This window comes from Acanthisitta chloris, unplaced genomic scaffold (assembly GCF_000695815.1).
Source record: "Acanthisitta chloris isolate BGI_N310 unplaced genomic scaffold, ASM69581v1 scaffold31046, whole genome shotgun sequence".
Classification (NCBI taxonomy): Eukaryota; Metazoa; Chordata; class Aves; order Passeriformes; family Acanthisittidae; genus Acanthisitta; species Acanthisitta chloris.
Genome location: NW_008676981.1, coordinates 1 through 11,882, shown reverse-complemented (window position 1 = coordinate 11,882; position 11,882 = coordinate 1). Strand labels below are relative to the sequence as shown.

Here is an 11,882-nt window from a genome sequence, read left to right as displayed (position 1 = left end):
AAGGTCCCGGAACGCTGCTCTGCTCCGGCGGACACTCCTGCCACCCTGTGACACCGCCGAGAGCCGAGCCCGTGCGGCAGAGAGATTACCTTCATAGCAATATATACGTTTGGTTTGGGTTTCTTAAGAGACAGCACTCTCACCTTCCTCAAGTCAGGCGTTTCTTACTCAGATCGCAGATGATAGCTGCGATCCGAACTGTTTCCCAGATTGCAGAGTCCACACCCTCTGCCAGTCTAACAGCTCTAGTTGCATCCCATCTCCTCCCATCGCTTTCAAATCCATTACTTGGCAACAGCAAAGCTCACAGAAATAGTGATCCAGATTTCATTTTGCTCTCACTACTGTGGCTCTTCCCCTGCTCTGAAAGTCTCACTTTGCTTTCCTAGTGGTCCGATGATAGGCAAAGGTGTGTGGATGCAACATGGTACTAGCAGACAAAATTCGGCGTCACAAGTAGTTATTTCAGTTTATTTTGCTCAGTTAAAAACCGAACTATAAAACATTTGGTACATTTTATTTAGCAACATACAAGAAACAATAGAAATTGCCACATTAAACTTGCCACAAAACAGCTGGAGAATCACCCCATTCCCTCCCCTTGAAATTATGTATCCAAAGTGGTACTTTTCTGTGGAAAAAATTGTGCCAGAGAGCTTGCAGTACACCATTTATACTGCTGCTTCTTGGTAATCTGTGTGGTATAACAAAGTCGCAAAGTGCTTCAAGTTTCAATGTGTAAGTAACTGTAACTTCCTAAACGTGTTCTTGTGATTTCCCCAACACGTGTGTTCCACTGAAATGCACAGCACCCAAAATAGATGGATATCACATACCTATATAGTCAGGATACAAGCCCATTCAAGACAACTGGATCAGCAGGTCACAAATTAGTATGTATGATGGACAAGGTAAAATACACAGTATAAGCTAAGCATGCAGAGTACTCCTCCCAACGCCAGCTGTCCATGCTGGGGGTTTCCCCATACACTGTATTTTAGCCCAATGGAGCTTAACATTAGCATCACCAACCAAACCCAAATCAATTTAATCAATGAATGCAGATACCATTTCCTCCATGCCAGCACTACATGAGCTCTCCTCTCAGTCTCTACCAGCTCTGAAGTGTGTTTTATAAGCTTTAAGGCATGTAAAATAATATATGCTTAGAGTAAAAGATTTACTTCTACCTGAAAAATACCTCTACACACCCATTTTTTTCCCCTTACTTTTCACTCCCTCCCCATAACCCATGTATCATATATCACTGGAGTGGACCTAAATAATCTTCTATTAACAAATGAACTTTAATCACTTCCATACTGCATTCATTTGCAGCTCCCTTCTTCATCCCCACCCTGAAATTGTTAGGAAACAAGTGCAGGAAGACAAAAAAAAAAAGCTGAGATAATATAGGACTATAATGGGGAATACAGAGGACTTCACCTCTATTTCAAAGTGGCCATAAATTCACTCACCCTGACCATGTCTGGCTAATAATTTCTCTCAGAGACTGTTTCATTTCAGTTCTCTTCATTCATTTTATACAATGGATCACATGATTTTTTCAGTAATCCTTTCCAAAGGATTCCAAAGATAAGGCTGCAGGTGTATTTGGGGAAAAAAACCTACTCTAATCATTAACTTTTTACAAACTAATCCTCACAGACCCTCGGTATGTGTTAACTCTCATTTCTACATACAGGGAGCAGAGGCAGAGAGGAGTGTCTTCCCCATAGAGTAAGTCAGTGACACAGGAAAAGCTGCAATTAGTTCCTTCCTTTCAACCTGATCTCAATTCACTAGACCAGGCTGCTTCAAAGAAAAGTTGTAAAAAGTGTGTTGTTTGGTTTTATTAAGAGAACAGTCACTTAGATGGCAGTAGACTTTCTTTTTTTTCTAAAAACCTCAGGGTTTTCTCAAAGTGAAAACCGTTTCTCAAAAGCTCTCGTTAAATACCAACTTTTGAGGCAGATTATTTCTATTAAACCATGCAGTGTGGAATATGAAGATTTTGAAACAAAACCCCCAAGACATCAGAATGGGTACACATTCTTACCTGCAATCACCTTAAACCACAAGGCTTGCTTTTCACTGCAGTTACTTGCTTCTTGCACTGAGTGTCAGCAGCAATCCAAGTCTGCTTAGCTGCCCCATTCTCAGGCCAAACCATTAACATGTGGTAGGATTTCAGAAAGCAATACAAATATCTAAAGTTCAATCTACAAAGTGAGTTAAAACCATGACTATACAAGTGATCACACTTCTATTAATATCAGAACTTCAGGAATTTTAAGATAAACCAAAACAATGTATCTGGAATACATGTTAGCATCCTTTTAAGGCTACACAGGATCTCATTTCTCAAACTGCAAATACCAGCATCCTTTAGGGATTAGAGACTAAACACCCCCTTGTCTTCCCCAGCCTTAAACCATGCTGCAATTTGGCAACGTAACTGTCAGGGCAGTACAACCATCATTTGTGGGCACTGTCCAATACGTCCAACAGAAGGTCAGTGAAGACCAAGGCATTTCTCACACCATACATTACTGTAGCAGCACACAGTCCCCCAGTGAGTGTCTCCAGAACTGCCTAGAGAAATCTGTATGACATCAGATTAAACTGGCATTTGCAAAGAGACTTACCAGCGTGCCTCTCTGTTAACCTCCATCTTTTCTCCTGCTCTGGAGTTAATGCCTCACAAATAAAGTCATTTTACCCTTATGTAGTGTCAAACAAATGCTGGGGTGTTTCTCCCCCCATCCTTAAACTTGTCCTCAGATGAAATGAGTATTCTTAGGTGAGACTGTGGATCAGAGACTACAAAAAGTAACTTTGTAGGTATCAGTTCACAGTAGGGGAAGCCAAGCAAAATGTGTAGTTTAGGACTGACAGGTCAAAATAAATGCAGAGGAATTTTTACATATTTTATGGTGTGGATGATTTCTCACTAAAAATAAAATCATGCCAATTTTACAATTCCAGCAGTCTCTTAGTATCTGAAGCAGCAATAACTAAATCATAGAAGTGCTAGTGGTGGAGGGTCCAGACAATGCTCCTGAACCCAGACTCATCATGATTTCTCCAGTGCCACTGAAAACTGTAACTCACCACCAGCCCATCACCAACTCCAGATACAGGTTAAAAAAAACACAAAAAACACCATTAGCAAAACCTGCTTGAAATGTTTTCTCTCAAGGCTACAGAAAAATTAGCCAAATTCTTCATTCCACTAGCAGTGAAATGCCCCCCTTGACAATGATTATGTGATCACATTATCTTCAGTCTACTTCGAGTCCATATAAAGTCACGTTTATTTAGACTTAACACACATGGTTTCCAGTGGGGCTTCTGGTTTAGGCTCCAGCTTCTCTGGGAATTCTAGTTTTTCACAGATTGTCTCCTTTATGGGTAGATACTGAGAGATTTCGTTAGGCTCCGTGAACAGAGAAGGTGGAACATGCTATGAAGCAAAAATTTTACATGAAACAAGTGAATGAAGGAGAGAGAAAGAAAAGTATTCCAAAACCAAACTTTTACAGACAAATAATCTATAATTTACCTTATGCAAACACCTGAAGTCAGGTATGATTATTAAAATTTACCTTATGACTTCAAATGGACATACACTCCTTGTGTGGAACAATAGGCTAAGGAAAGGTATCTAATGTTTTTAAGTAGCGGATTGTAAAGAGTGGAAAGACATCTATAAACAGCTACAGTGGTTTTACAAAATATATTTAAAATTTGAATATAACAGTCTTTTTAAGGTTCTAGTTCTAGATGAGACTAGGATGGCCACAATGGATTCCATGTCTTCTAGCCACTGTAATACATTCACTGGAGCTTAGATTTAGCTATTGATAACTGCTGTGTCTCAACATGAATCTTAGTTTTGTAAAGTCCACCACAGACATTTATATGAAATATTAAAACTCGCTGGATTTTAATTTCATGTTTTAAGAAATAAGGTGGTTTCATTAAGTTAATCAGTATCTTACTCTAGACATCCCTGTAGACAACTTCACCATCTACAAGACATTTGATACCAAAAAAAAATCTGTACCAAGCATATATATAACCTTCAAACCTTCCAACAACATTCTTTCAGAAGCTCATCCAGAGCTATTCAAATGAAACCTGTATTTTGGGCACCCCTACCATGCAAGGAAACATACTGCTGTATCAATTATTTCAAATCTCAGTGAAGTAGGAATCTTTTTTCCTCCACCTATGCAAGCTGATCTAGGGAACTGAAAAGCCATATGCATTTCCTCTCTGTAACAGCAGGCAGGAAAAATGTTTTAACAGCATAGATGTTAATTTTTAAACATGAGGTTAAGAAAAGCCTGGATCACTGATTAGTATGTCTGGATTCAGTCCTGTTTATAGGGATCACATATTGTTAAGGAATGATACAGTGTCCTTTTCCTCAAAAGAAAAAAAAAAAGCATTTTACAAAAATATTCCCTTGGAAGGTTAGTAACACATTAGTCACTTTTGACAGGCGAAGGAAAAACAAGGGAGAAGGAAAGTTACAAGAATATGAAAGACCAGGTGTTGAGTCAAGAATAAAAATCAACAGCTGCAGCTCCAAATTTTTCTGAACCATCACTGAAGTTTTAAGGTGACTTGTTAAACTCATTTAAGAAAAACTGAATGAGACTATTACCAAAAAGATCCTAACCCCTAATACTGCCTGCAAGCACACAACCAGCCCTGAAGTTTAGCATCACCGGACATGGAATGTCTGACTTTGTGGCTGAACAGTTCTATGAAAAATATAAAATCATACAAAACACTTTGTTAATTCAAAAGTAGACAAAGTAACCCAATCCTGTATATTGTCATGTGCTCTGAGCATTTACAAATGCAAATCTGCCCTGAAATCACTAAAACAAATGCTGCATAAGCAGAAAGATTTTTAAACTCTGTATCAATTCCAATCCTAACAAAGAATGACTTAGAGACACAGTATTTTCTGTGCACCATAAACAAAAAAAAACCAGACAGAAAAAAGAATTGAAAAAATGCAATACCTTTAAACTTGATATTTTGCTTTCTCTGGAAGTGTATTCTCGCAACATGTAAGCCTTGTCAGCCTAAAGGGAAAAAATATTATCTGGTGTCAGTGCAAAATAAGCATTTAAAATACATTCAATTTAGGAAGCATATGAATTTAGCTGACCACAGATTTTCACCTGCTAGCAGAAATTTACATTCAAATTCACACAGACAGAGAAAGATGATAGCAATGTTCTCTTTTTCCAAAACCACCTTTCTGTGTGCATGCATCAAAAAAAAACTTCTATGAATATGCTTGTTAGTTTTCACTGAGCTAGTACTCCTACACCAGTGTGAATACAGCTAGACAGAATAACAAAACCCCAAATCTCACATTCTGTGTTAGTTATGAGATACCAGAACTCAGTGTAGTATGGACAAGTTAACACTTGCAGCCTAATTCTATCTGACAAGCCAAAAATAGTTTACTTGGAGACAAGGCTAAGAACAGTATCATACTATTTACTGTTGCCTATTTTTCCTCTTGTACTTCCTCTCTAATCTGAGCCTACACCTACTGCCATGGCATGCAGAGCTTGCTTGCTAGGTCAGCACCACAACAGTAATAAAACATACTTGAAAGTCCAGTTCAGGTAACCTCTGTGCCCTCAAACATCAGTATTAAATCAGAGGAATATCAGCAGGTCTCTGAAAGTAACATGGCAAGGGAACCTCTGTAAAACAGTCATGATGGAAAACAAGAGTTTACCTCATGATGAAGCCTTGTGTCATTCATCCTGATAAGTACCCCATCGACTCGCAAGAAAAACCTCAACAGCACAAAAAAGCTGGAAGGCATAACTCTCTGCAAAAATAAAGATGTTCCACTCAGCATATTACAAAGTTTTCCTTTAAGTATGCACTTATCCATGTCAGATATTCACAACAAAATACAGGATGAGGAGCTCTCAGCAGTAAAGTCAAGATTTGGGCTGTTGATGTGCTACAGCTATCTCAGGACAGCAGGGACACTGTGTCAAAAGACTTAGGCAGGATGTAGAAAGAGGGAAAAGGCTGTTCCCTGAAACATGTGACAGATGACAGATTTCAAGACAGAATTTCCAGTAAGATTGTATTTTTTAGAGTGAGGATAAAGAACATTGCGTTAAAAGTTTAAATTGCAGAAGGAACAACATGCAAAAATCAACTGCACTTTGCATTACTTAGCCAACTGAGTGACCAAGGATTCTGTATATCATCTCAGTACTCACTATTTTGACACTCAAACTTGATACTCCATGATCATGAAGTTCATCCTCAAACAGAAGTACTTCCTCAAAAAACATAATCTGTTCCCTGGCTTTCAATTTCTCTGTATTTATGTGTTCTGTTGTAGGAACAACCTAAAGAAAAAAAATATTTAGAACAGTTAGCATATTGGTTTGTTGCCTAACTACATGAACTTTGTCCCGATCCTTTGATTTCCCCAGTTTTAGAAAGGACAAAGCATTTAGGGCACTGAACATCCCAAAATTCTGCAAGAAAAAATTAAAATCAAAGTTTCCAAGAGCAAAGCATCAAGCAAAGGAAAAACTAAGAGTGGAAAACTCTGAATAAACTTTCCTCTGGGTATGGGCTCAGGAGGGTTTCAGCTGCAAATAATTCTGCTCACTTTCTTTCACATGTTTCCTTAAAAACATTTGAAAATGCCTTGTGTTTAACATACAAATGAGAAGCAGTCTGGGTTTATAAACAGGAGTCCACGCATTTAGTATCTCTAGCCCACTACAAACCTTGAAAAGGCTTCTAATAATGCCTTTCCATGGAAATCAAGAGCCTATATGTTTTCCATCTCATGGTCTCCATGGACACTAATACACCTCTGCTGCCTAAAGACTACAGGCCAACAAGACATTGCTTATTTCTATGCTGAACTTTTAATTCCAGAATAACCCAAATGACCTCTAACTAAAGCAACCTAGTGAATTAATACAGATTATCAGCTTGGTCGCAAGCAATCTGGACACAGTAAAGAGAAGCTGGGAACTTCAGCCTTATTTTCAAGTAAACAAAGACATGGGAGGGACTGTGAGTTTAAATATGAGGAGTTATTATTGCAGAAAATCACTGGAAGCAGCCAGATCCACGTATCTGCTGAGACAGACAGGCAAGCACCAGAGCTCAAAGGTACTATAAAATTACATAGTTGATAGCTCTGTGTGTGAGATGAGCTCAGGGCTTCAGAGGGCACCCAACAAGCACTAAAGATTCCCATGTGCCATACTTTCCAAATCCTTCCTTGGAAGGAACACAGTGGCACCCTTTTATATCATCCTAAAATGCTTTAATACAGATACATACACACACACATTCCAGTCATTAAAATAAGCCCTGATTTAATTAGGATAAGATGCTGAGATATATGGTAAGCCCACACTATACTTCGAAATCAGAAACTACGAAGTACAAAGGAATTTACAGAAGCCTATTGAAAGGTAAATGACAGCTTAAGAAAAGAAGTGTTTGACTGAAACAACATGTAGTCAGCATTTAATAAGGAGAAAATTGTTACCTTTAATGTTGCAGTGTCTCCCAGCAATGTTCCCTTGTAGTCTGTTGTGTACGTCCAGTCATATGGCTTGACAACTTCCTTAGTGTGCTCAGTCTCACTCCTCAAAAAGTGAAAGAGAAAACAGCTTTATAGTCATTCTTTAAAAATTACTACCTCATGTAGGACTATGTATTACAATTCCCACACTCTTCTTGAAGAACAACAGCAGCATTGTCTGTGCTGCAGTGACAATGTCAAGACTTAATCATACAGTTTCACAACATCTGTTTCCATAATAACTTGAAAAACCATTATGAGAATTCCTGTGCTAACACTACCTCAATTCTGTGAGTCAAAATAATGATTTTCGCGCAATATTGCTGAAAATGTTGTATTTCAATATCATTTCTTCTTTAAATAGGCAGAAAGTGATTTGCTGACAACACACAGCAATCATTAACTCCGCAATTTGCTTCAGTTTTCATGACAGCTTTGCTTTCTCTCTGTGCTGTATTTCCAGGTGCTCTACAACTAATTTGTTAAATAGGAAGCAGCACAATTAGTCCTCCTGCATGGTAATTGTTCTGCTATACTCCTAAGGCTAGGATTTTGAAGATGTGCAGCAGTTTGCACTTTGCAACACCACGCAACACAATCTTGTCATGCTCGAGGCCCTAGGAGTTTGAATAAACAGCAACAGCAATAAACCATGTTAAACCTGAGGTTTATTTTAAGAAAGCCAAGACACAACTGAAAAATATAGTTGACCCAGTTTAACAGACAGGATGATCACTGCAAAGAAGAGCTAAGTGACTTCTGTGATCACAGACTGTATCCAAGGTAGAACCAAATGCAACGTGGTCTTTAAGAGTTCAGTCTGCTCATTTAACTACTTTATGACAGTTTCACATATAACACACCAGAACTTGCCCACTGGTGATAGAATACTGTACCTGCTCTCCTGCCACTCTTCTGCACAAGCGACTTTGATCATACCTTGACAATTATTGACACATTTTAAAGCATCTGTAGCATTGAACTCAATTCCAAAACCACGATCATGCTGTATTCTTAGGATATTGTCTCCAAACATCATCTCTGGCAGGGAAGGCATGTGTAACTCTTCAGCCAATCTGCACAGAAAAACAAAGTGAGAGATCGGTCAGTTATAGTTCAGTGGAAGCAGTGCTTCTTTTGGAATAAATATTCTTTTGACCGTGGTAATTTAGAAGACACATCATCAACACGCTCCCAGTTTTCCTGTGTACCTCCTCACTGGCAGAGCATAAGACACAAGAAAGAAAAATGCCCTTGATTTAGGATAAACACAACTTAGCAGAAATCAAAAGATCAGTATAGTATCATCAGTATTATTACTCTGAATCCAAACCCTGCACTACACTAGCTACTGAGAAAATTAACTTCATCCCGGCTAAAACCAGCACAAAGACTTTGTTGTTTTCCCAGTTTAATAAAACAACCCTGGCAGAGTATGTGAAAAGTGCAGAAGACACTGCTGTGCTCTCCTACTTTGCCAAGCCGGTAGAAGACACACACCAGTATTTATAACCTCCAGCAGGAAAGCCACAGCCAGTGCCACAGACCCAACTGAACAAGGTACTGCATGAACCAAACAAGCAGGATCCCTGCAGAAAATATCCAACCATCCTATTTCACATTCTGGTTTAAATATAAATACACTTATTTATACTCATGCACATATATACATACACTATATATAAATGCACACACACACACACACCACTTGATATACACTCTGACCTTTATTACCAAGAGGCTCCATATACTTCTTTCCCTCCCTACCACTACCTACTTTACTTATCAAGACATTACAGAAAAATGACTCACTCACAGGATTCATGTTTTCTTACCTGTAACTGCAAAAACTAAAGAACTATTGGTCAGAAGTAGCTTGAGAAGATTGTTCTAGGCAGTGAGCATAGGATAAAGATGGAAGAAAGGACATAAGTTTATAGGTTTTACCTCTTTTAAGGCAGATATCCAGTTTTTGTAAAAAAGTATTATGTTGCTATGTTAAAAAATTTAACATTAATATAGCTTATTATATGGTAATTTTTTTTACAGCATAATATTTCAAGATATGAGACTTTTCCAAACAAGTTAGAACCACAGAATTGTTTAGGTTGGACAAGACCTTTAAGATCATAGAGTCCAACCATTAAGCCAGCACTGCCAAGTCCACCACTCAACCATGTCCTTAACTGCCACATCTACGTCTTTTAAACACCTCCAGGGATGGTGACTCAACCACTTCCCTGGGCAGCCTGTTCCAGTACTTGAAAACCCTTTCCATGAAGAAATTTTTCCTAATATCCAAACTAAACCTCCCCTGGTGCAACTTGATGCCATTTCTTCTTGTCCTATTACTTGACAGACCCTCCTTTCAAGTAGTTGTAGACAGCAATCAGGTCCTCCCAGAGCCTTGTTTTCTCCAGGCTAAACACCCTTGGCCACTCCTCACTGACTTGTATTCCACACCCTTCACCAGCTCCATTGCCCTTCTCCAGATATGCTGCATTCCAACATCTCAATGTCTTTCATGAAGTGGGTAGCCCAGAACTGGACACAGTACTCAAGGTGTGGCCTCACCAGTAGAGTATAGAGGGACAATCACTTCCCTGGTCCTACTAGACACTATTTCTCATACAAACCAGGAAGGATGCCGTTGGCATTCTTGGCCACCTGGGCACACTGCTGGCTCATATTCAGCTGGCTACCAGTCATTTTCCACTGGGCTGCTTTCCAGCCACTCTGCCCCCAGCCTGTAGCACTGCATGGGGTTGTTGTGACTCAAGGGCAGGACCTGGCACCTGGCCTTGTCAAACCTCATGCCACTGGCTTCAGCCCATTGATCCAGACTGTCCAGATCCCACTGCAGAGCCTTCCTACCCTCCAGCAGATCCACACTCCCACCCAACTCAATGTCATTTGTGAACTTATTAAGAGTGCACTCCATCCCCTCATCCAGGCTGTCAGTAGATACCACACAGGAGTGGCTCCAATACTGATCCTTGAGGGACACTACTAGCGACTGGCCACCAGGTGGGTGTAACTCCATCCAACATCCCGCTCTGTGTCTGGACATCCAGTGTTTTACCCAGCAAACACGGCATCCATCCAAGACATGAGCAGCCAGTTTCTCCAGAGAAGGCCTCACTAGCCTCAGGAGAGGTAAAAGCAAGGTGAATGAAAATACATTTAACGAGACTAAGAAGATTCCTCTGTGTACATTCCAGAAACTGAAACAAAGAACTATCTGCCAAATCCATGTGCCACTAAGGTCAGCTATGGCACAACTGAACTGTTCAGTTCCACATTAGCAAATCTGACTTAAGCACTTGAGGCTGACACACCATTTTCTCCAGTGGTTTGACAGGAGTGGAAATCACTACAAGAAGAGAGCAAATTATAATTTTTTTCATGAAAGCCACTATCTTAAAATAGCTATTACCAAAACATGGTAATAGCCGTATTTTAAATGTTGCTACGGGTGACATTTAAAAGAATCTTAATCACCATTAAAAAGTAATTAAGAAAAATAGGCTTCTAATTAACAGGCCTCAGTTCATGGATATTCAGATCCCCATTAGAATCATAGAATGGTTTGGGTTGGAATGGGCCTTGAAGATCTTCTAGATCCTCTAGATCAGGTTGCTCAGAGCTTCATCCAGCCTGGCCTTGAATGCTTCCAGGGATGCATCCACAGCTTCTCTGGGCAAACTGTTCCAGTGCTTCACCACCCTCACAGTAAAGAATTTCTTCCTAATATCTAATCTAAACCTACTCTCTTTCAGTTTGAAGCCATTCCCCCTTGCCCTGTCACTACACGCTCTTGTAAAACATCCCTCTCCATCTTTCCTGTAGCAATCCTTCAGCAATCACTAAACACAAAATTTTGGAAACTATCTGTAACCCAAACCACTGCAGTTTCCTTGGCCAAAGAATCATAGAATTTTAGGGGTTGGAATGGACCTTACAGATCATCTTGTCCCAACACCTCCCACTAGAGCAGGTTGCTCAGGGCTTCATCCAGCCTGGCTTTGAACACTGCCAGGGTTGGGGCAGACAATATTTCCCTGGGCAACCTGTGCCAGTGTCTCACCACCCTCACAGGAAAAGACTTTTTCCTAATATATAACCTAAATTTCCCCTCCTTCAATTTAAACCCATTACCCCTCTTCCTATTAATGCAGTTCCTAATAAACAGTGCCTCCACAGCATTCTTGCAGGCCCTTCAGATACTGAAAAGTCGCTATGATGTCTCCACGCAGTCTTCTCTTCT

At 39.7% G+C, this 11,882-nt stretch overlaps 1 protein-coding gene across 1 annotated transcript; it reads right to left on the bottom strand.

Moving 5' to 3' along the window:
• Nucleotides 1-3,097: 3,097 nt before the first annotated feature.
• On the bottom strand, nt 3,098-10,324 carry TIPRL (TOR signaling pathway regulator). Its single transcript, XM_009076344.1, has 8 exons — nt 10,252-10,324; nt 9,968-10,112; nt 8,512-8,691; nt 7,580-7,679; nt 6,279-6,410; nt 5,777-5,872; nt 5,043-5,105; nt 3,098-3,466 (listed from the first exon to the last, which is right to left on the bottom strand). Exons 1-8 carry the CDS (start codon nt 10,322-10,324, stop codon nt 3,317-3,319), a joined length of 939 nt encoding a protein of 312 aa, XP_009074592.1. The 3' UTR covers nt 3,098-3,316.
• Nucleotides 10,325-11,882: the final 1,558 nt, after the last annotated feature.